This window comes from Trematomus bernacchii, unplaced genomic scaffold, assembly GCF_902827165.1.
Source record: "Trematomus bernacchii unplaced genomic scaffold, fTreBer1.1, whole genome shotgun sequence".
Classification (NCBI taxonomy): Eukaryota; Metazoa; Chordata; class Actinopteri; order Perciformes; family Nototheniidae; genus Trematomus; species Trematomus bernacchii.
In genome coordinates, this window is record NW_022987698.1 from 10,440,250 (window position 1) to 10,465,417 (window position 25,168).

The 25,168-nt window shown below is 41.1% G+C and overlaps 2 protein-coding genes across 2 annotated transcripts; both read left to right on the forward strand.

Annotated features, from left to right (window-relative positions):
• The first annotated feature begins 3,693 nt into the window (after positions 1-3,693).
• On the forward strand, positions 3,694-5,339 carry LOC117489737 (potassium voltage-gated channel subfamily A member 3). The gene has a single exon (XM_034139261.1). The coding sequence runs from the start codon at positions 3,694-3,696 to the stop codon at positions 5,245-5,247; it is 1,554 nt and encodes a 517-aa protein (XP_033995152.1). The 3' UTR covers positions 5,248-5,339.
• A 15,293-nt stretch (positions 5,340-20,632) lies between these two features.
• LOC117489715 (potassium voltage-gated channel subfamily A member 2) lies at positions 20,633-24,476 on the forward strand. The gene is made up of 2 exons (XM_034139232.1): positions 20,633-20,806; positions 21,717-24,476. The coding sequence occupies exon 2, from the start codon at positions 21,854-21,856 to the stop codon at positions 23,336-23,338; it is 1,485 nt and encodes a 494-aa protein (XP_033995123.1). The 5' UTR covers positions 20,633-20,806; positions 21,717-21,853; the 3' UTR covers positions 23,339-24,476.
• Positions 24,477-25,168: the final 692 nt, after the last annotated feature.

Below are 25,168 nucleotides of genomic sequence, written 5' to 3' on the forward strand. Positions count from 1 at the left end.
CTGTTTGATAATGAGTGTTGTTATAGAAATAAAGTGTGCCCAAAGCTTTATATCTGCCCTCTTTTCATTCATTTCCTTCTCGTTTGATGATTACAGTCGACAATCCCAAACAAAACAAAAACACCCAGCCTCGCTCATTTTTAATCCTCATATGTAACGTGTTCATTTCTCAGCGGAGATGTACAAAAAATAAGTCTTATGGCGGTTCTCTCCTGCACGATTTGGATCGGAAATGATGTAACTTCATCTTATCTCCATTCCTCTTTTACAAAACACTTGATGTTGAGTTGCCATGGAGATGAGAATTGCAGACAAAAAGTTCCTGCACTTTAACTGAGAGGCAACTACTGGGAGGTTTTTAATAAGAGCATGATTAACGTTCTGCTCAATATTAACTGTCATGCAATACATTGAATTTACAAAGCTGAGTTAATAAAACACCTTAGTTTTATTAGCTTAAGAAAGGTGATGTACTGTGCCTCCTGGCAGCATTTTAATAACAAACTTACAACAGTGTCAATTTGTTTTGTGGAGCGAGCTTGTCGTACAAATTATGTGAAATATAGGACTGCATTTAACACTTCAATCCGCATATCTGATCTCAACTTCTAAATATTCATTTGGAAATCATGACTGGTCAGTTTTCAGGAATTTCACTCCAATCTTTATCAGAGAAGGCAGCAATTGATCACTTTGGAGAAGCGTGATAAAGAGAATATTTAATATTGTTTTCAACTTTCAATGAATCCACGTCTTCACCTTTAATGTAAAACATGTCTAAGTTTAAGAGTCTGTTTGGGTTAAGTTCAGAGGTCAGGGGTCCTTTCATTAAGATGGCACCAGCCAGGATTGGCATTTTATGTTTTCTTTAACCATTTAACTGTAGATCCATGCTCTGTGTTTGAAGTCCCTTGTTCACCTTTTTTTTAAAGATATTAAGACTTTGTGTAAAATAGCAAGATAATCTGACTAACACAACAGTCACTGCACCTCTAGGTTGCAGAGAGCAGACAAATGACAGAACTAAAATAACTTTTCAAAGAAGTGTTCCTTTTTGTCACGGGTAGGTTCCCACATGCCAGTATTTTAACCCAGTGGTTTTAGGTGAAACATTGTTACTTAAAAGTATAGCAATGTGCTTTGACAATATCAACAAAATGTGAGATTCTAAAGAAACTGCTGACCACACTGTGGTGAAAACGGCATTCAGCACATCTGAGGTTAGGTTTAGTTTTAGCACTTTTGTTTTCTGTGGAGTTATTTCACACTTTCCTGATGTGGCAACAAAATTCGGTTTTCGGGTGTCAGTCTGCCTCTCCCAGTCTTGTGAACAGGATGTCGGAACACTTTGAAGGAATTTTAAACTTCTACTTGGACTCAATACTGATTTTATTTTTAGGGGTATCCAGATCACTGTGAACCTCACAAAGCCTCTTTTGGCCATAGTTCAAGAATGAAGAAGCTTAATATGACAATTTCACACAACATTTTAAATGTTATACATTTATAAAGTGATGACAATTTAGACAGACTTCAGATCTCAGTTTTCCTTGATATATATATATATATATATATATATATATATATATATATATATATATATATAATTGAATGAATTAAATATAATATATATAAGACATTAGCATTTTTTCTGGTTATTCAATAAAATATTAGATTTCCATGTTGTATTTACATTTGGTACTACTGTACAATTAAATACAATATGCAATTTGAGTTAGTATCAGCTTGTAAGACAATGTATATCTCGATTTATGTTTTTATCACGTCTTAGAAAGAAGACGTGTGCTGCTTCCCTGATGGCTCCCACAGGATTGTTGTTGACATCCTCGTGGATTCATCTTCTTATTATAGACACATGCATTTCCAAACATTCGGTCTACCTACGCTGTAAAACGTATTATCTCTTACACACGGCATCTATTGCACGTCTGTCCGTCCTGGGAGAGGGATCCCTCCTCTGTTGCTCTCCCTGAGGTTTCTCCCATTTTTCCCTTTAAACTGTGGGTTTTTCTCCGAAAGTTTTTCCTTGTACCATGTGAGGGTCTAAAGGACAGAGGGTGTCGTTTTCTCATACTGATATTCTGCACAAACTGTGCTGTTGTATTTGCTGTAAAGTGTCTTTACTGTAGAGTATTTTTATTATATGTACAGCACTTTGGCTTGACCAAAAATCGTTTAAAAATGTGCTATATAAATAAAACTTGATTTGATTTGAAGATCATTATAGATCACAATATTGAAATATAGCCCAGCCATTTCTTCAATTAACACATGTGATGAGCAGTTGAAGGGACTGCTTTTTCGTGGTGAAGCTCATACTCAGAATATGGTGTCTAATTAAAAACACAAACAGGATATTCAACAAACCTGATCAAAAATGGGTTATTGTTCTTATTCATGTCCATGTAAACACAGTCTATGATGGGTTTCTCTATGCCCTAGGCAGTGCAAAAGAGGTCAATAGTTTTTTTTAGATCACTTGCATCAGCTTTAAGAGGATTTTCTGAGTACATTTACAGAGGGTTACAAGATGTTGCCATATTAGGAAAGAATAGGCTCAGCTTTTCCTTTGAGATTCACATGTGGAAATCTAAACCAAGGGTTGCACAATGGAAACGATTGAATGAATGAAAAGAGCAGATTGTGCCTTAGCCTTGAATCCCATTTGAACTCATTATGCATGTGTGCGTGCTCCTGAAGCCACAGACAGTGACAGACGTCTTTGATGAAGCTTGTCAGATTGAATTACAAACAACACAGATTTTGCATTTGGTCATAGATCCAGCTGTAAAAGAGAATGACACTTGAGACCCTTCTTTGAGGCGGTTCTATCAACAGATAGCAGACAGGCTTTTCATTTCCTACTGGAAATGAGGTGACTGATCCCGAGGCTTTTGTGTGTTCAGTTAATAAAAACATCGCTAGACACACACACGTGTGCACATGCATAACTTAACGCTCGTGTGCTGGAGAGCGCGCATTGATTCACAAGCTGGTGCGCGCTTGTTTTCAGCACCACGGAGAGCAACACCTACTCAACAACTAGAAAATAAGACACAAATAAATAGTTTTTACATCTGCTTTGGAAAGCGAATATCTGCGCATGCACAGTTCAGTTTCTGCTGTCAGTGTTTCTGAAAAAACCCTAATTACATCAGCTCAGTTTCTGTGGGAAAAGTGAAGCAATGTCTGATGACAACATGATCTGATGTGTCAAAAGTGTTAGACTGTGAAATAGGGCATTGTGCGTTTTCTGATACACAGAGAGCAATGTGTGACTTAACACAGCAGTACGTCCATAGATTCATGTCTGCTTATACCTGTTTGAACCCACATATTCCAACTTGGATCGAACAGGTGTGGATGTGATTTCCTCAAGGGTTTTTATCCCACCACACTTGAATGGAGGTGTGTGCGCTGTGAAGTACATTTTTGAATGGGAGGGTTGGACGTATGTCAGACATGTGCACGCCGTGGGCGGGTGTCGACGTGTTTGTAAAGTGAGAAAAAAAGGAAAAGGCTGAGGGGAGCGCAGCGCCTGTGTGGATACGCGGAGATAGGTGATGGTTAGAAGAGATGTGAGTGGCGTCGGCCGCGGCTCTCTGAAGCTGTGTAGGCTCTGGCCGGGAGAGGCGTGCCGCACTCTGCCCCTTCACACCGAAAACCACCTGTATGGATGACCAGACCTTCGGCGCGATCCAGCCCCGGTCCAGCAACAGGCACACGGGCAGCAACGCGTCTGAGAGCCGGGGTTATGTCGAAGTGGAGAGGGGCGTCATGACGGCCGAAAACATGCTGGAGGACCCCGGGGTGCTGTCGACGCCTCACCTGTCCGGGGATCGATACGAGCGCGGCCGGAAGGGATGCTGCGAGAAGGTGGTCGTCAACATTTCGGGGTTACGCTTTGAGACGCAACTTAAAACTTTCAACCAGTTCCCAGACACGCTGCTGGGGGACCCCAGGAAAAGGATGCGCTACTTTGACCCACTGAGAAACGAGTACTTTTTTGACAGGAACAGACCCAGCTTTGATGCCATCCTCTACTTCTACCAGTCCGGGGGGCGCATACGGAGACCTGTTAACGTGCCCATTGATATTTTTTCCGAGGAGATACGGTTTTATCAACTCGGAGAGGAGGCAATGGAGAAATTCCGTGATGATGAAGGCTTTATAAAAGAAGAGGAACGCATACTGCCTAAAAATGATTTCCAAAAGCAGGTTTGGCTTTTGTTTGAGTACCCTGAGAGCTCTGGACCAGCCAGGGGGATAGCTATAGTTTCAGTGCTTGTTATTTTGATCTCAATTGTTATATTCTGCATGGAGACTCTGCCGCAATTTCGGGATGATAGAGACCCAGCCACAGTGGAGCCCACAGTGAATGGCACAGCTCCCTACAAGCCAAACCCGTTTACAGACCCTTTCTTTGTGATAGAGACCCTCTGCATCATTTGGTTCTCTTTCGAGTTGCTGGTCAGGTTTTTCGCCTGCCCCAGCAAAACTACATTCTCCAAAAACATCATGAATATCATTGACATCGTCGCCATATTCCCCTACTTCATCACTTTGGGGACCGAGCTGGCCGAAACGGAAAACAGCGGCGGCCAGCAGGCGATGTCGCTCGCCATCCTGAGGGTGATCAGACTGGTGAGGGTCTTTCGCATTTTTAAGCTCTCACGTCACTCAAAGGGACTTCAGATTTTGGGCCAGACACTTAAGGCCAGCATGAGGGAGCTCGGTTTGCTCATATTCTTTCTTTTCATCGGAGTTATTCTCTTCTCCAGCGCGGTTTACTTTGCAGAAGCAGACGACCCCGCGTCCAGCTTCACCAGCATCCCGGATGCGTTTTGGTGGGCAGTGGTCACAATGACCACAGTCGGATATGGAGACATGCATCCGGTGACCATTGGTGGGAAAATAGTGGGGTCGCTGTGCGCAATAGCAGGCGTGCTTACCATTGCCTTACCCGTGCCAGTGATTGTGTCCAATTTCAACTACTTCTACCACAGGGAGACTGACGGAGAGGAGCACCTGCAGTACGTGCACACCAGCAGCTGCGAGCACCTCCCCTCGGAGGAGCTGAGGAGGTCGTGTAGCTCCTCGTCCCTCAGCAAGTCTGAGTACATGGTGATAGAGGAGAGCATCAACAGCGCCTTCAAACAGCCCAACTTCACCACCGAGAACAACCAGAACTGCGTGAACATCAAAAAGATCTTCACAGACGTGTAAATGAACTCCAGAAGGCATCATTTATGGAGCTTGAAGACATAGCTATTATTTTTCTATATAGCCTATAGCCAATTGTAATGTGTCAGTCCATATCTGTGGATGAACGTGCGTAAATGTCCGTTTTAACAAGTCATTTATTATTATTTTTGATGTAAGCAAGTGAGACATTTCGCTTATGTGTCTCCAGTGTAGATTCAAACATTTTGAGTATTTCTCACAAATCAATAAGTGTTGATATGACCCAAAACATTTGCACTGGAATGTTTGTTTTACTTTATGCGGCTTGTTAAAACTTATATTTGTGCAGTGTATAGTACCACACGATGCCTACATATCGTGATGTTAATGCAAACGTTGTTGTGGTTCATGATTGGGATACACGTGTAACATATAGTCTACTAGCATTAACCCTCCAGTCTTGTGCTTCGTGGAAACAAACGTTTTCATTGTCCAGTAATGTAATGAATAGATTATGGTATTTAGCCAGATGTCTGTTTAGGTTATATTTAATATAACCTGTCGCGATGATGGACTCTGTTCACATGATTATTCAGGTAAAAACACACCATGTGGTGTAGATGGAAACGCCTATCATAGTTTTTTGTAAAATTGTATTTTTATTCAGAACTGCCTATAGCCTATATTAAATAAAACGCAAAATAACTGATCCTGACTCGAAATGCAATGATAACCTTTCGCCAATCATCACTGCACATGTCCAGGCAGAGCGAGCAGAGGGGAATATGAAATATATAAAGTGTAAATAATCGTGTGCTTAAGGGTCATGTGCGCGGTGACGACAGGATGACAACAGCTGGATGAATGGAGCGATTGCGCGCGCAGAACGTCCCGCCTCGTGCTCCTCGCTGATCCCGCCTTGTGATGCAGTCTCCATGACGACGGTGGTTTCCTGGGTAACCCCCTTTGATGTAACTATGGCATTGTGCTGCATTTTTTTACAAAGACTTTCCAACTGTGCTTCATTATCACCTCAGTGTCCTTGGAGATAAGAACTCAGATGCAGTTTTCTTTAATCATGATACACATAATAATGTATTTAAAGGGGATTAAAACAATATCAATCAGCACTATTACTAAATTAGCTTAAGGCAGTGAGCTGGCAAACATGTTGAAATTCAGTCAAGAAGAATCATGCAAAGCTGCATGAGCGCTCTTCTGTTTCCTTCTCCTCAGCTGCTGAGTTTCAGACATGCTCCTTTCTCTGAGTTGGCATGCCAACTAGGTCTGACGTCATTTTCACCGTCTCTGGTGCAAAGTGTCTGAGAGCCAAAGTGATGCAAAGAAACCAAACCTGTGAAACTGTGAGGAGTTTAAATTAATCACAAGGCTGTATATCCTCCTTATGGAGAGTATGAGAGTTTTTTTAAATAACAATCCTAACTTTACTTGTATTCTAAGGTCTGCAACCTACAGTACATGCAGTTCCATTATCTGTTAATCTGTCATCCAGGAATGTTATAATTTACCCCATACAAAATGACATGTGGCTATGTAATGCTTTATTCAACAATGATGAAGTTGGAAACAATTTTGATCATAATTTATTTATTTTTGACTTAATTAATTAGAGTTTAAACTATTTATAGTTTATGTATAGTGAGCAGCACCAGGTGTTTTGACATGTATTGCTGTATAATTGGTACATCCAACATTTTAGGATTTAGAGGTGAAGACAGTTTCTATAAACTACTATTGTATCATTAAGAAGTTTAAATTATGCTGATATGCTGCTGGACTGTAAGGCTGTGTTATTGTGCAGGCTACATCAATCTGAAAATAGCTCAGTTTTGCCCTCTACTGGATATACTGAGTTACTACTGCTGGCCAGGGTTTGGGTATATTTTTGCTCTTAAAATCCTGCTAGTGTCTTACACATTTTGTTGGAACTGCTTTGAGCAGCTCTGTTTTAGACTCATATTGAGTTTTAGACTTATATTGAGTCTAAAACAACTTAACAACTTAACAACTCACAAACAATTTTGAACTAATGACATTTCAAAAGCTAGAGAAGTGATGTGATTCTCCATATTGCCCTTTATCTATTCTTGTCGACAATATCATTTTAATTTCGGAATAGGTAATAGTGCTGCTTTGTTTATTTTAGATTTTGTTCCAAGTTAATGATAGCTCTCTGGAATAACTAATACTAAACCCAAATTACATATATTTGTAGGATAATGCATTGTACATTTCTTTCTCTATGAATATTTGGCAACACTATGATTTCCAATGCTTTTTGCTCTTGTGAGTCATTTCATCTTATGTGCAAGCCCCTCTTCCGACATCACCAATTCAGTTATTTTCTTGCTTTTATTATCATTATTATCATTATTATCTTCATCTTAGTGTTATTCAGGTCAGAGAAAAAAACACATTGAGTCACTGAAACCTCAAATAATTATTTTCAACTGTTTTTTGTTACATGCGCGGCCTGTCTGCTTGGAAATCGTCATGCAGGTCAGGAAACAACCTTTAAATTCCAAAAAGACACTGTTAGTGAAAAAAGCGCTGAAAACTCTTTTTACGCACTTTGGCTGAGCACAAAAGAAGACTTGAAGGCAACATGAAATTCACTTTGCAGGAAGCTTTAGTGTTACAAAGCAAAATCCACTTCTGTAGAATAAGGCTCATTTTCTATAAAGCAGCATTTTAACAAAGACAGGGATTTATGAGCTGAGAAAAAGAGAATCCTTATATATTACACAAACAAACAGCAAATACGCGCAGAATGCCTCCTGTTATTGTCCAATTAAATAATATACCGTTTGCATAATTTCTTACTATCTACTCAGGCAGTCAAATGCATACATTCTGTAAAGGTAACTGCTTATTTGCACTTTAAATAATTATGTTGAGTTTATTTGTATTCTTTGTTTGGTTTTGTTAATTTTCTTATGGTCAGATTTAGGTCTAAATGACAATGATTTAAATGTCAAACACAGATGTGGCTCAAGGGCTATTTCAGTCAAATGTGGTCCACTTTTGATTCGTGGTTACAAAGACTCCTCAAGGTAAATAACATTGAAAGAGGAGGAATAGGAAGCTAAAACATATAATATGACCATCCATAATTTTTAAGTGCAATTTACCCCCTGGTTCACTTTCAGGCAGAGCATCAAAGACCTTGGTCCTGCAGGACAGACTGCACTCAGCTCCAGGTGCTCAGAACTGCTGAGTCGCTTTGTTCCCTCTGTCCTTACTGGAATGTAAGTCCTGCTTCAATGTATTTTTAACCAGGGGAAATGAGAACCTGTCTGCAGGTTAGCCAGCGTCATTAATCTTCCCCTGCAGAGTGCACCTGCAGTTCGGTTCTGGTTTGTGGAGAGGTAAGAATCACATCAGAGGTTTAGCTGTTTGACTAAATACGTGAGGGAATCTATTTATATTTAAATTACAAGAGGGACACATCAGTCATTGCTGTTATCAGGCTTCCAGGAAAGTTATTTCCACACAACATTAATTACCAAGATATGATTTCAAATGAGTAGAAATGAAGGACTTTCTGGTATATGTTCTTTCAATAAAATGTTTTATCTGTTTATACCTTTTTATCAAACTCTATCTTCAAGGTACCAAAAGCTGGACCTTAGGACACATATCTTAGGCATTAATCAATATTCCTGTCTAAATAATGGAAACGTTTCAGTCAGCTTTAAAGATTGTCTTTCAACTTTCAGCTTATTGTTTCTGTTTCTGGCACAAAAGCCTCTTGCTAATCTTGTTTCCAGGTGCAGCCGGCAGATGTTTTCAGTAAAAAGCCGTGTTAGGCAAATAGCCTTACACGCAGCAAACTGCAGACAGACAAAAATGAGTGTCTTGCTGGTAAACATACTGGAGCATTTATTGATTAATGTGCGTTTTTTGCCTCATAATTTGGTAGAGATAAAATCGGCTGAAAGTTGAGAAACTATTGGACTTCCATTTATAAAAATTCCAAATGTAATTTAATATTACTGCATGTCTGCTGGGAGTTTAAAAGGATACTTGTATCTCTTTATAAGCGGATATTATCTCAGTGTTCTGCTGCTGCAAAGTGGCCAAAATAAGAAGAATGCAGCTTGAGGTGTCTAAACATAGTTTAAACTTGTTAACTTTCTTTGATTAGATATTGATTTAATTAAGAAAATATGTCAGTGTTTCAAATGTATTTATTTATTTCGATTTTTTTGTAAATTCTTGCACTGCTGCTTGTGTTTAGACTACAATGGCTTATTTTAATACATTTTAATTGAAGTTATACTTGTTCCTCATAAAAGAGTATGGAATAATTTGTTTTCATATCAGTAGTGAAACACAAGTATTGAAGTTGGAACAACGAAGTCTCTGCAATGCATGCAAAATAAATTGACACCTAATTGTCTCGCTGTCCCTGTGTGAATGTTTGAGTGTGTGTGTGTGTGTGAGAATCAGCATGCTCAGCTGTAAGACGGTCACAGTTGGAACGCCTGAATGCACCCTGCTGCAGGATCCTGGTCATTAGAAAAACGGAGCCTACTGGAGAGAGACAGGAAACCCGGTGCCGTATAGAGCTGACATGCACACAAATACACAAACAGACGCAGGAAACGGCAAACAGTCGGCTGCAGCTGGTCCTCTGACACTGCAGCTGAGAGAAGAGAGAGGCGTGATGCCATGCAGCAGCGGGCGACATCTGGTACGAAATGTCTGTCCGGAGATGAGCTTTTCCTCGTTGAACTTTACCAAAGCTTGTTCTTCACTCACGGATGAAGAAAAGAGAGGAAGGTGGTGTCCGACCCCGCTGCATTTACTCACAGCTATGCTCATTTTCCCTCCTGCTCCGATGGTATTTTTACATGATACAGGATTTGCCCCAAAACTGTAACTAAATACTGCCAAAAATAGAAACCCTGACATATTGCCATTAGTTATCTGGGTGCCATTTATCCATCTGCTCTTCAGAGAACATGTAATGGCACTCTTGGGGCTATTCATAAAGGTTATTCTTCTGCATCAAGGCGTGTTCAGAGCTCTGAGAGAGAGACAGGAGAGCCCAGAAAGTGTGTCAAAGACAGCATATATCCGTATACCCTCCCAGTGGAGAGATGCACTAAAGCTAACAAGGAACCCAGTTTAATATCAGGTAAAATCAGGTCCCAGGTGTGAAACTGTAAGGATACAATAAATCACACATTTTACACTCTTTCTGCTCCCTAATTCGTCTTTTCTTAATGCAGCTGGCAGCAGGAAAATTAAATGGCTTGTCATTGTGCTAAAACTTCACCTTTAACATCCCAGCGGCAACAGAGACGCTGTGGCTGGATGACAACGCCAAGGCTCCTCCCATTGCTACCCCTAGAGATGGTCTCCATAGCAACCGGATGAGGCTGAGCAAAAAGATTTCCCTAGTTACAGTGACAATGCTGACTTTGGAAAATGTCTGCAGAGCTTTAAGACACTTTTCAGGAGTCTGTTGGACAAGATTCATATTTGTGGAAAGTTTTGGTTATGAGGAAAACTGTGCAGCCCTGGCTCGTCCCTCAGGTGGCATGAGAGAGAAACAGTGCTGCATGACGCTGAGGCAAATATGTTGGTTCCTTGATTCAATGGAAAACAAAAACCCTTGGATTGCATCATCAAAGTGACACAGTATCTGTCACTGAAAATCCCACAAGTCGCATAATATGCATCAGCAAACAAACACTGCAGCTACAGTATTTCTAAAATGCTGTAGAGCGACCATAATATGCTTAGTGCTTGTGCTTTTAGTGCTAAATTATTGCGTACACTTTCTACATGAAAAGGGACCGCAACTAAAAATGTTCAAGGTTGGAGCAATATGCTGCAATAAGTCATTGCTGCAAATGATGCATAAGTCGACCGCTTTCCAGAGCCTCGCTGTGCATAGATAAAGCTTTTTGGTACAGATCCACAATCAGGGTTCTGTTCGTCCTCTCAACCTCATATAGAAGGTGTCTTATTTCTAGAATGACCTTGGTGTAATGCAACCTGAAGTGCTCCTGAAGCAGGCACTTACCTTGACTTGAATTTCACTCACTCATAGACACGTTGTGTAATGCAGCATAAGGGTATCCCTGCATCAGGGACACTGACTCACTCACTGACTCATACTGTAGTCCCTCTGTTCAGCATCAGCTTAGCTCACTGAATTCAATGAAGCCACATTTGTTTGTTTTTGTATTTGTGCTGCTGTGAAGAAGTCGTAGTAAATGGTGTGTTTGTTTCAAATGTTGTAACTTTCGAATTGCACATCAATGGGTCAACTATCCAAAGGTAGCGAATAGTGCTCTGCAAATTTAGATAATAGGTGCGTGTGTGCTGACCTCTGTGAGTTATCTGGGAGGTGTGATGCAGCTTGGCAGCATACCGCAGTGGTGAGTGTGTCCTTGTGTCTCTCCTGGTGTCTGGCTCTCTTCCAGTGTCCTCTCTCCTCCTGCTGGGTCTCAATATTATGAGCACGACTCTCTCTCCTTTCCCTCCCTGCTTTCCTCTCCTCGCCTCTACTTGCAAAGTGCTCTCTCTTCCCTGTCCTTCCCTCCTTTATCTCCATCTCCTCCTGCCTCAGATGTATTGTTAGCTCAGGGGACACATAGAAGGACACAGGGAGCTGCGTTGCTATATATTTCTGTACTTAATCCACTCTTCAATTATTGCAACCACTTTCCAAACCCTGGTCACATACAGTATCTCCCATAGGGTCAAATACATTTAGCTATAGTGACGATGCACTGGGGCCAATAGTGTTTAAGTCGGAAGAAAACATGAATATGTAGGCTGATATTATTTCAGCATATTATTATTATTATTATTATTATTATACATGAGGTATATCATGTATCATAATATGAAGGTTTTGCATTAGATACTTATCTTATGAGGAGATGAACACAGGAGATGGTTGCATCATTATATTCCCATATTCATTTTGAGCCAGTACGGTCTATAGTAACCGGAACAGCAGAGTCCAGTTTAAATGAGTTCACAGCCTTTTCCTTCAGTGCTGTGCTTGAAACCTGTGGCTGCTGCAATGCAGTATGAAGTAGCAGGGATTTACAGGAGACCCCCTGCATTGCACTCCAGGGTCTGGGCTGAACAGCACTAACACTTAAAAAGAAAAAGACGGTCAAAAAGTATTGAACATGTTGACAATTCTAGACTATTCTTAATTCAAGTTACACAGCTTCTTGTGCTTAGACGCTCGACATTGAGAAGTTATAGGCTTCTTCTTTTTTTTAATGGCATAAAGGCATTTTTGGAATTGCTTATAGGTATTGCAGAAAAGAAACACGGGTATCATATAGATCAGGGATGGGCAAATGGCGGCCCGGGGGCATGCGGCCCCCACCTCCTCTTTTTGCGGCCCTCAGATTAATTTATAAACAACGTAAAAACCCTTCTCTTGCGTTTCGGGTTAAAAGTGACCGAGTGATTAGTTTTTGATCATAAATATTGTGTTTTTCATCCAATTGCCTCAAGACCTTATGTTATCCTCCACACTAGGCCTCTGAACATATACAATTGATGATCACCACTTGCATTGATTGCAATTTACTCTAAGTTACGGGAACCTCTCACTTTCTCGCAGGTGCGAGCTCTGTGCCCCTCGAGAAAGAAAAACCTCTCACTTTCCCGCAGTAAATGCCCCTCCATTACTGTCTCTCATGCAGTTATATTTGTGCCTTGCTCACATTTGACTCATTGACAAAATGAGTAGGCGACCGATTAGGCAATTTTCTGTCAGAGAGGCTCTGGACAAATGTTTTGAACCAGATAAGGAGGAGATTGAACCAGATGAAGAGGACGATGTCTCAGAAATGGAAGACATCAGCGATCCAGACTATGAGCCTGACCAACAGTCAACAGACCAGGAAGAGGCCCCTGAGGGAGAGGAGCCCTGAGGGAGAGGAGCCCTGAATATTTATTTTTCTCTAAATGTTCATTGAGGAAAACAGTATCAGTGTCTTATTTTATATTCATCACAGTGAATGCAGTGAATGCTGAACTTGATGGGCCCACCAGTGGGTCCTGACCATATACTGTAGTTGAAAGTACACAATGAAACACTGACTTGCTTATATCAAATCAATACATCCCATACATCATTGGAACGGGAAGAATCTCAGCTACAACACCAACTAAAGCATTTCCATCTCCAGTAAACAGAGCCTACATGGCAAGCATTTTTATAATATACAGTAATGTACAGTAAGCACTATCTTTGAACTTACTGCACAATTATAACATGAAATTCACCCCTGGTGTCATTCTGTCTGTCACCCCTTGATTCTACTTGCTTTGACTGTTCAAATGAGATGTCAACCATCAAAATTGGATAAGGGGTTCCAGAGCAACCCTGTCTCCTAAAAATTACGTTCCCACAGAACTAAACTGCATTCTCAATTACGTTTAGCTCGAAACGTATTTTCTCACACGTTACGTTTGTTATGAACTTATCTCAAATACGTTTATTTTCTACATATCTTCTAGAAACATATTTTCTCCCACGTTACGTTTGTTATGAACGTATCTTAAATACGTTTATTTTCTACATATCTTTGCCATTTATTGTCTTGCTTATAATAATGATAATAGTCATTTATAAATATCATTTTAGAGCACACATTTTAAATCGACGATCGGGCTCGATATCCTATGGTTAAATTAAAATCAGTAGGCGAGGCTGTAATTTCGCCAGCTGCGAGGCAGAAAATAATAGTTTTAACATGCCAAAAAGCTGCTGTGTCGTTTATTGCACCTCAAACACCTCAAACTTCCTCTAAGGACAGCAGAAGAGCTCTGTGGCTTCAGGCTTGATCGCCGTTCAAATGACAGCGTTGGTTTCCCCAAAAGTGGGTGGGGCTGTAAAGTGACGTAGATTTTACTCTCATCTATTATTCAAAACCATTCTATTTATTCTAACGTAGATTACATGCCAGTGTTTTATCTTTTTATTAAGCGATTTGTTTCTGTTGTTTAACTGGGAATGTTTTCACATTGAACCGGAAGTACGTCACTTCACTTTGTCTTCTTCGTCCCTTTTACGTTCCAGACAATGCATGGCTCAGCGTAACAGACTGAACAGCGACCCCAGGTGTGTCTACATTGGAATTACATCTTCATTACTGAAGGAAAAATACTTTACCTAGTGTTTGTTAACTGGGTTTTTAATGCAGTTGGCTTTTCTTAATGGTTACAATATTGCTATGAGTTATATCTGAAGCAAATTATGTTTCTGAAGATGTGTAGTCAATTCCACCCTTCAATGTAGCATAAATCTCTGTAGCATGAACTCTCATTACAGGAACAATACCGGAAACAGATGTAGGAAAGATCCTGATTGGATGTTTTAGCCGCAATGCACGTTGGGATATGGTGTTTATGCGATGTGAAATCCGAAAACATTAAAAAGAAAAATTATAATACTTTATTCCGAGTGTTCTTGATTTTCTCTTTGAAAGTCATCACATAACGGCATTGTAATACACGGTTCGGCTGCATTAAATATTACACATCTGCCGTAGTTCTTTATTTATAGAGCCCTGATGAGAAGACTTCTGGACAAACAGGAAGAAGTGCCGCCGAAACTGAATACGTGACGTGGATCATAAATATATCAACAATTAAACAACATCTTACATTTCTTTTCACAAAATACGTCTCCTTGCAGTATCAATACTAATTCGGCTGATTTTTATATTTGATCCAATTGGTAGATAGGCTATATTTACACCATAACGGTGCACACCTGATAGAAAAGGACTTGTAGTTTTTAAAGATATTACTGATTTTCTTTGAATATAAGAATGTAAATACTGAGTTGAGAGAATAGTCAGGGGATTTGGGTGATGAGAGACACATCTATGGAATCACAATTTCAATAGCTTACCATCAAATGACGGATATACCTTTCTGTCTGTGATGTTTTACAAATCAGATATTAATGTGTAGAAGTAAAACATGAGAAATAATATAGCAATATCCTGTACAATTATGTAAAAACATGAATAAAACTACACATCTTCAGATGTTATACATACATAAGTGTCCTCCACTAATAATACAAAGTTATTATTAGTATGCTGTGTGTACCTTGTGTGCACCGCCTAGTGGTTAAAGCACGTTATTTAACTATTTTTGTTGAATAATGTTATTTTTGTTGAATAATGTTATTTGATGAATAAAATATTAAGAGTACATACTTTCATAGGGGGAAAGTAGAAGGTCAATGATAGAAATATAGAATATAAAAAATCAAGAAGATACTGTAAGTGATCTCTACAATAAAACAGTTTAGTGCCGGCACCAACTAATATCTCGCCTGATTGTTGGCACTTGACAATCACCTTTCCCTGAATTTTACTCAAGTGTAGCTAAAGTCTGCTTTAAGGGTTGTTTATATTTCACATCATTAATCAGAATCTGCAAAGTAACTAAAATAAATGTAGTGGAGTAAAAATACCAGAATTGTAGTGGAGTAGAATTACAAAGTAACAATGAGCTGGCATGTGGGTATATATTAATGCTTCCCATTATGGACACAAGCGATTTTCACCCATTTATTAATTACATGTTTTACATTTGTACACACCAATTTGTTTCCTATCCCCTAAACCTCCAGGGCTGTACACAGTTTAATACTGTCAACTTCTAATTTTGGGAAAAACGAAAACGTCTTTTAAAACTACAATTCCCAGTAGAGACGCTATAGAACATGTTGCGAAACACAATAGCCAGCATGTGTAGTTCTGGGGGGGGCGTTCGAGTCCAGTTTTGGAAAGTATGCCGTGGTTTCGTTCCATTTCAAAGAGCTGTTTGGCGCTCGGCGTAACCTTGGCGCACTGCCACTCCAACATCCAATCCCAGAGCTTGAAGATTAATCACGGGGTTTGTCAACGAGACTGTAGTCCCAAACGATAGCTGGGGATTATGGGTAGTGTAGTGTCTTCGGCCATACTAAACTCTGAATTTTTTTTCGGATATCATATCGCATTAACACCATATCCCGACGTGCATTGCGGCTAAAACATCCAATCAGCGAGCTGAGGATCTTTCCTACGTCACTTTACAGCCCCGCCCACTTTTGGGGAAACCAGCTGTCATTTGAACGGCGATCAAGCCTGAAGCCACAGAGCTCTTCTGTCCTTTCTTCTTAGAGGAAGTACAGAAACACGTAACTCTGGATTTGTTTTAATGTTTGAGGTGCAATAAACGACACAGCAGCTTTTTGGCATGTTACAACTATTATTTTCTGCCTCGCAGCTGGCAAAATTACAGCCTCGCCCACTGATTTTAATTTAACCATAGGATATCGAGCCCGATCGTCGATTTCAAATGTGTGCTCTAAAATGATATTTATAAATGACTATTATCATTATTATAAGCAAGACAATAAATGGCAAAGATATGTAGAAAATAAACGTATTTAAGATACGTTCATAACAAACGTAACGTGGGAGAAAATATGTTTCTAGAAGATATGTAGAAAATAAACGTATTTGAGATACGTTCATAACAAACGTAACGTGGGAGAAAATATGTTTCTAGAAGATATGTAGAAAATAAACGTATTTGAGATACGTTCATAACAAACGTAACGTGGGAGAAAATACGTTTCTAGCTAAACGTAATTGAGAATGCAGTTTAGTTCTGTGGGAACGTAATTTGTAGGAGACAGGGTTGTCCAGAGATATGACTGTGCAAAACACACCGGTCAATTTTGACCGAAAATAGTATGGGAAGGGGGGTATGACCTAACGCAAGAGAAGGGTTAATAATGGAAGAAAAATAAAGAAAATACAAATTTCTTTTTTTTTACTTGTAGTACTGATACCGTCCACTAGACTCCTAGTTACGTCGCGATCTGCGTACATGATTTAGTTCGGCAGCCAAATACCGCAAAATAATCTGTGACGCGTTTGTGTGTATTCTTGTGTTTGTTTCCCGGGGAAACACTCACAAGACACACCGGCTGATGTTATGCCTGCTGTGACGTTAAGTTACCGCTTGTAATTATGCCTTTACAAGCTTCAAAGTTGTATTTATCATCTGAATTTGGCGAAACAAGTTTAATATTCTAAAAACCAAGACTTTGTTTATTTGAAATCAGATGAAAACAAACTGTCACGGACCCTGCCGTGTTATCTATGATTAATATACACTTTTCACTCAGAATATCAGCGGGAGGGGCAGCGGCGCTGAGTAACTGCAGAGTGCGGGTTGACAGGTGCCTGTGTTGACATTCCCCTTATTGTGTCTTAGGTTCAAGTTAGACAACTAATGGGTTAGTGTTCATGACTTCATGTTTATGTCATCTTAATGGTTAATCTTAATGCACATACATTTTCCATGCTTTCCAATAGTTTTAAATAGTTGTATTCCACTGTTAAATAACCTGTTCAATACAAACATGCCACTTGTACAAATTAAATAACATTTCTGTGAACTGATATTGTTTAGTGAGCTTATTAGAGGATGTTCCCTGAAAGATTGTAAAATGTCAATGAAGATGTCAGATTTAGTATATTTGTTAATAATTACATACAATACATGGAATTTGTGTGTGTGTGTTCCAAGTGAATCTGCGGCCCCCTGGTGGCCAGTACATAAATGATGTGGCCCCCACCACCATCCAAGTTGCCCATCCCTGATATAGATACTTGTAACAGAAAAGAAAAAAAGTCAAGATAGGATGGGTCAAGCTACTTTTTTTTTTTTACTTAAAGTGGACCTATCATGCTATATTTGAATAATATAGTGTAGGACCATACCTATATAAGGCATATTTATACTTTTTTTTTTTCAAAATACCAAACAGATCATGCATTTTAGCCATGCCTCATTTTGCTCAATTTGACATTTTTTAGCTCTGTTTTTGCAGGGGCAGATTCTGTGAGAACAGCACCATCTACTGGCCTGGCATATGTACTACAGCGTCTCCAGCGCTTTCGAACGGCAATGGCCGTGGCTGTCTCCTCCTGATTGGTGGAGTTGGCCCAATAGCCGTAGCGCCACTGTCCTGACGTCAGGACAGTGTTCAAATCTGGATCAGTTTTTATCAGATCCGTTGCAGCCCCTTTTTTAGAGATTTGGGTATGGAGGAAAATAGAGAGGGTTGTGTTTTCTGACACTTGGTGAGTTCCCTGGAACACCGGGGACACATATTCATGTATAAAAGACGTACAAAAGTGCATTTTGCATGATAGGTCCCCTTTAAGTGATAAATCATAGCATATAAAAGGACAGTAAAATGCCATTTCCTTAAAATGACCCAAACAACCGCAAAGTAAAATGATGACCTGTCATTCATCTTGTGGCTCTGTGATAATGATCCATAGTTTCTAAATCCTCAAATGTATTTTTCTTGCTCTCTGTTCCTGCGACAAAACATCTGATGCAGCCCTGAAATAAATACCTATTGGAAACAAAATCATCGTGGACACCTTCGTCTGCCACCTTACACCTTCACCCATTTTTGTTCATGTCATTTGATTTCTGCACACACAGCATTTAAAGTGCTGGGACCCTTCACTTTTAATTAAAGCAAGCCAGCTAATGCTAAGTGTACTTAGAGTGTGCATTAACCGTCTTTGTAATGGGCCCCTGCCTCATAAATAATGTCTGTGCTGTCATGAGGAACCTGGGAAAGGCATTAAGAGATAGTGAAAGGTACCCGCATGTGTGGCAGCAGGCAGACAGACAGAAGGGACGATGCTGGGAGCTGTGGGGGTCTCAGGTCTGCTGGGAGTAACCTTGGCAAAGCCGTGTCTCACACAAATCATCCCGCTGGCCTCCCCTCACTCCCCCCTCCCCCCTCCCCTTTCACCTCCTTTATCCGTCACAACTGAGGGATTCCCGCTGACCTTTGGCTTCTCTTGAGGACTTTCCTGGTCACGATGCATTCAATTCCCAGCTCCAGCATCGATAGCAGTGAGAGGAATCACTATCGATCAGCGTGTTCTCCATTCTGAATAAAACAGAGCACAATGATGGAGGTTTTGCTCTATTTTAGTAACCCTCTTATGTATTATTGATGAAGTGGGTTGCCAGGAAAGGGAAATATAACTGCTGAAACAAGAGTTACAGAATGTGCAGTCACGTTGTTGCCTCTGTATATTTTCATAACTTAAACAATAAAGGTATTCACACCTGAATGACGACACCTTAAAAACATACATTTAAGGAAGATTTATTGTGAGAAAATGCTATTTACTGTTGTTTTTTGTCTTTTAAAATGTATGTTTGTCCTTCAACCTTTACCTAATCATGCTATATTAAACCAGAATAAATGGTAACGCCAGCTATTTGTGGCATTGCAGTTTTGGAAAAAAAAGAGAGCAGCTGACCAACAGCAGTGCTGCTAAACAATGCTGGAGACGTGTGCCCCTTTAAATTGCCCACACTGCAGATAAGGTAAGGAGTGGTAGGCTTCAGTGCGGATGGAGAGTGCTTTTTTTGTTGCCCTCTCCTTCTCCAGCATGTCTCTTGGTATGCAGAGCAGTGCCCTCATGTCGGATTGACCAAGCTTTACACAGCAGTGGCCACTGTGACACTGAAATATTTCCCCCAGTAATCTTTCACCTGGAAGATAAATCGTATCACCTGCCGCTGTGCTGACACCATGCAGGACCAACAATAAAGGCCGCTTTATTATAACATGTGTATGTAATTGCATAATTGCATGGCCCAAAACACAAGGCGATTCCTTCATGCATGCGTGTCCGAAGACGCATGCTCTGATCACCATGTGGAAAACTCTGATGTGTGTGTGTGTGTGTGTGTGTGTGTGTGTGTGTGTGTGTGTGTGTGTGTGTGTGTGTGTGTGTGTGTGTGTGTGTGTGTGTGTGTGTGTGTGTGTGTGTGTGTGTGTGTGTGTGTGTGTGTGTGTGTGTGCACATGGACGCACTTTGCATGATCTGCAGCTCAGACACTGGATTTTGGTTTAAGATGTTGTTCATGTGGCGAGAGCAAGCCTAGCGAGCAATAAACATGTGCACTGGCTGAGTGGCGGGTGGCAGATTTGTTCTCGCACTGACATGAAAAGAGGACTTATAATTGATGCATATGTCCCAGAACGCGTCTAATTATTAAATCTTGGTAATAAGATTATGTTTTTTTTGTACGCCTTCTCCCTCCTCCTCGCTTGCCTCGCTTGTTTCCTCCCTCTGCAGATGTTGCCTCTCAGCATCAGCTCCCTTTACCTTTGCGGCTGTCTGCAGCCACAGCTCGTCACAGTCACGCTGGAGGGGAACAGCGGAGGCAGATCTTTCTGCTGATCCCAGCACCTTTGGTTATTAAGGGAAGCACCAGCACCTCCTCGATCGCTTCCCTCCTCCCTTTTTTGCCAATCGCCATCCCACGACAAGGAAAGGAGTCGGGGAGGGGAAAGCGAGGACACACCCGCACATACTGTACCCGCTTTACACCGCGAGGATGACAACATGAGGTGGATATCATCGACTGCCCCGAATTGGATTTTTTTTTAACCCGCTCTGAAGAAGGAAGGGCTGTTTGTCGCAGCTGGTTATTCACCTTCCTGGTACCGGAGTCCAGATGACTGCAGGTATGTATGTATGTATGTATGTATGGATAAAGCAGATCTGATTGTATGTTCTAAAGTATTGGCGTTTTGTTGTTAATGCACTGATTTGCACTTCCATTGTAATCGTCATAGTATAGACAATAAGCATGTATTTATGGATTTGTTTCATTAGGATTTTATTTGTGAAACTGCTGTGAGTGGAGATGATGCAGGCAAGATATGCAGGTTTTCTCTTCGAACCTATTTCCTTCTATGGATAAATTATTTATAGATGTTTTTGAATATTTCAGAGACAGGCACCATTTCAGGACTAACATGCCCGAACAAAACAAAACAGTTAATATGAAGCATGTGTGTTTGTTTGGTACAGCAGTAAAGCTGATATGCATCTTGTACGTTTGTGTTTAGACTGCAGTGGTTTTCTATGATATTCTAGACAGGATGCTGTCTGTATGAATTTGGTTGCTGCCTGCTGCATTGCCATATTCATGGCTTGACTGCAAAAAGGTAGTCCCACTCATTACACTGGATTTTGTCCATTGCAGTAGATCAGTGTCCTAATTTACAAGCGTCTGTATGTTTTATATGCTGGTTAGCCCCCGAGTTTACCTGCATTGAAGCAATTTATATGCAAGGCAGATAGCTTATTTGCATATTAATTTGCCCGAATCAGAAGCAGCAGTGTCAGCCTCAAGTTTCCACAAAGCTGATTCAATATTGCATTGATTGCTTCTCACGACAGTCTAACTTTAAATAACTCTTATCAGATTTACTGACATTGTTTCAGAGGGTGGATTCATTGTCATCTCTTATCAGTTGTTTAAAGCACGTTACTGACATCTCTGGAGTAAATGCAGTATTAAGTGCTGAGTCATGTCTCTGGTTTACCTGACCTTGTTGTTTGTCTTTGCTCTGTCTGTCCTGCATGCAGTCGGATCCTAGGTGACATCCTGTGGCCGTCAGGTCTTTACGGTGTCGAGCCCCCTCCTTCTCCCGGCCCCTGCCTGCAGTTCTCCAGGCTGCAGGACCCAGACTCATTGAAAGGTGCAGGCCTCCTCCCCCTGCAGAATGACTGTTGCCACGGGCGACCCTTCTGACGAGGCGGCTGCTCACCCGGGGCTGGACTATGACCCGGAGGCCGACCATGAGTGCTGTGAGAGGGTGGTCATCAACATCTCAGGGCTGCGCTTTGAGACTCAACTCAAAACCCTCTCCCAGTTTCCAGAGACCCTGCTGGGGGACCCCAAAAAGAGGATGCGCTACTTTGACCCGCTGAGGAACGAGTACTTTTTCGACAGGAACAGAACCAGCTTTGACGCCATATTGTATTATTACCAATCAGGGGGCCGGCTAAGAAGGCCGGTCAACGTCACCCTTGATATTTTCTCAGAGGAGATCCGCTTCTACGAGCTTGGCGACGAGGCCATCGAGATATTCAGAGAAGACGAGGGTTTCGTCAAGGAGGAGGAGCGGCCTCTTCCTGAAAATGAATTTCAGAGACAGGTGTGGCTGCTGTTCGAGTACCCAGAGAGCTCAGGTCCTGCTAGGATTATTGCCATAATCTCTGTCATGGTCATCCTGATATCTATTGTCAGTTTCTGTTTGGAGACTCTCCCCATTTTGCGAAACGATGACGACGACAGGTCTCCAACGAAAATCTATTACCCTGAGACCAACACCACAGTCATCAGCTATACATCCACCTACTTCACTGACCCCTTCTTCATCCTGGAGACTCTCTGCATTATATGGTTCTCCTTTGAGTTTCTAGTGCGCTTCTTTGCCTGCCCCAGCAAAGCGGGCTTTTTTGGTAATATGATGAACACAATTGATGTTGTTGCTATCATCCCTTACTTCATCACTCTTGGCACAGAGCTCGCAGAAAAGCCAGATGACGGTCAAGCGGGTCAACAAGCCATGTCTTTAGCCATTCTCAGGGTCATCCGCTTAGTACGAGTGTTCAGGATTTTCAAGCTGTCACGTCACTCCAAGGGGCTTCAGATTTTGGGTCAGACGCTGAAAGCCAGCATGAGAGAACTCGGCCTGCTCATTTTCTTCCTCTTCATAGGTGTCATCCTTTTCTCAAGCGCTGTCTACTTTGCCGAAGCAGATGAGCCCGACTCACAGTTCGAAAGCATCCCAGATGCGTTTTGGTGGGCGGTGGTGTCCATGACAACAGTTGGCTACGGTGATATGGTCCCAACTACCATCGGTGGCAAGATCGTGGGCTCCCTCTGTGCCATTGCAGGTGTGCTGACCATTGCCTTGCCCGTGCCTGTCATCGTGTCCAACTTCAACTACTTCTATCACCGTGAGACTGAAGGCGAAGAGCAGGCGCAGTACTTGCAGGTCAACGTGGCCAAAACCGATTCAGCCGAAGAGCTGAAGAAGAGCCGCAGCGGCTCCACCATCAGTAAATCGGACTATATGGAGATTCAGGAGGCAGTGAACAACAGCCGGGAGGACATTCAGGAGGAGAACCTCAAGACGGCCAACTGCACGCTGGCAAACACAAACTATGTAAACATTACAAAAATGCTCACAGACGTGTAGTCGTCGGCTATCTTCCTCCCCGTCATGGCGGGAAATGTGGAGCCGGCAATTAGACAGGACTGGTGTACAGCCTCCCACCTCACGTGTGCTGGAAAAAACAAGGCAATAGAATTCAGGATGCTGATGATGATAAACAGTGAAAAAAATATATAACTAAGACCATCCGCTCACTCTTCGCTCATCCTGTCTTCACCCCTCACAACTTGCCCTTAAAAACTCCTGATAACTGTCAAACAGAGTGAAATTTTAAATTTTGCATATCTGCATGGAGTTGGCTTTGTTTTGTGTGTGTGGCTGTTTTGAAAAAAAATGACAATGCCTAAACTAAAATTGTTCCTGCTCACAACAGTAGCCAACAGTAGTGCACCAAAAGAAAAGAACAAGGGAGAAACACGGCAAGAAAAACAAACAAGTATTGCTTCCAAAAGAATAAAAAGCAACACAATTCCTGCTTTAGTCCCCCATCCCTCATTTCCCAAGCCACGCTGCTCTGCCATGCGCTTTCTGAAGAGCCCTACTCGCGCGCTACATATGCTGCTTCTTGGAGCCAATAAAAAACTGTCTTATGATTCACCATTTAGGAACAAGAGGATGTGTGAGCATAAAGCAAGCTCACCCCACTACTGGATGGCCTGTGGGTGACTTATGAGGAGGTTTAAGTACACCACGTTATTTCAAGGATGAATGACAGCCATCAGCACTTAGCTCATGGTTCGACACCTTTTTTTCCCAGCAGACATCAGTATCTGATGAATGGCTGAGAATGGCCTTGCCTTTTCACTGCTTTGGTCTTACATGTACTGTATGTATTGCAATGCAAGCTTCCCCCGCCCCCCTTCCATTCACCCAAAACTGGTCTTACTGCAGAGCTTTGAGGACAACTTGAATGTTTCTTCTTGTTTTGTTTGTTTTTCACAGTTTCACACACACAGACACGCACATACTTATTCAAATAAGGTAGGTTAACTGTGACTTAACTGATAGCCGGTAGGTAGGTGCTGTTACTAGTCATAGTCAGTAGATAATTGCATGACATTTTTATCTGAAAGAGAATTACCACTTGTTTCTTGACTGCCACTTGCTTCATCACACCACTGTATATTTGTGTGTACACTGCCTTCTATAAAGATTCACACGTTTAAAAGGACGCCTGCGGGTCAAGAACCTATAGCTGTACGTTAGAGGATTTCTTAAGGAATACCCATAAGGTCAAACCCTGCTCTTATCGTGGTGTCCTTGTCGATATTTACATTCCATGTAGAAGTCATCGCTTTAAACTATTGCCAGAAAAACCGCTGAGCTGTGATTTCAGGCGTGAACTCACACTCTAGTTTTGGACATGGATCCCAGTCGCAGATGTGATAGACTCGTAGTGCTGTCTTTTTCACAGTTTTGTCACAGGATCACGTTGTCATGATCGAAATAGCAACTTTTAGGATTCTTGTATAGAGTAATGCTTCCCCCCCGAACTGCCTTTTTATCTGGGTTTACGCTAATCTCCTAATGTTGCATGACCTCAAAAACATTCCTAGAAGCATGCATTTAAGATCATAGAAGAAACAAAACAAAAAAATATAATAATTACAATAGATATATTTATTTCATATATATATAGATATATGAGTAAAATATGTATACAGACAGGACACATACTATACAGGACACATATACTATTATCAGAGAATAAAAAAAACTTTAAATAGCAATGTTTAAGAGAAAGCAAGAGCCTTTCCACAATGCGCAAATCATTGCCATGTTTTTAATAAAAAAAACAATTTTGAATGACAATAATGGTTGTTCTGAGCACAGTGTCAGTTTCAGATCCAAAGA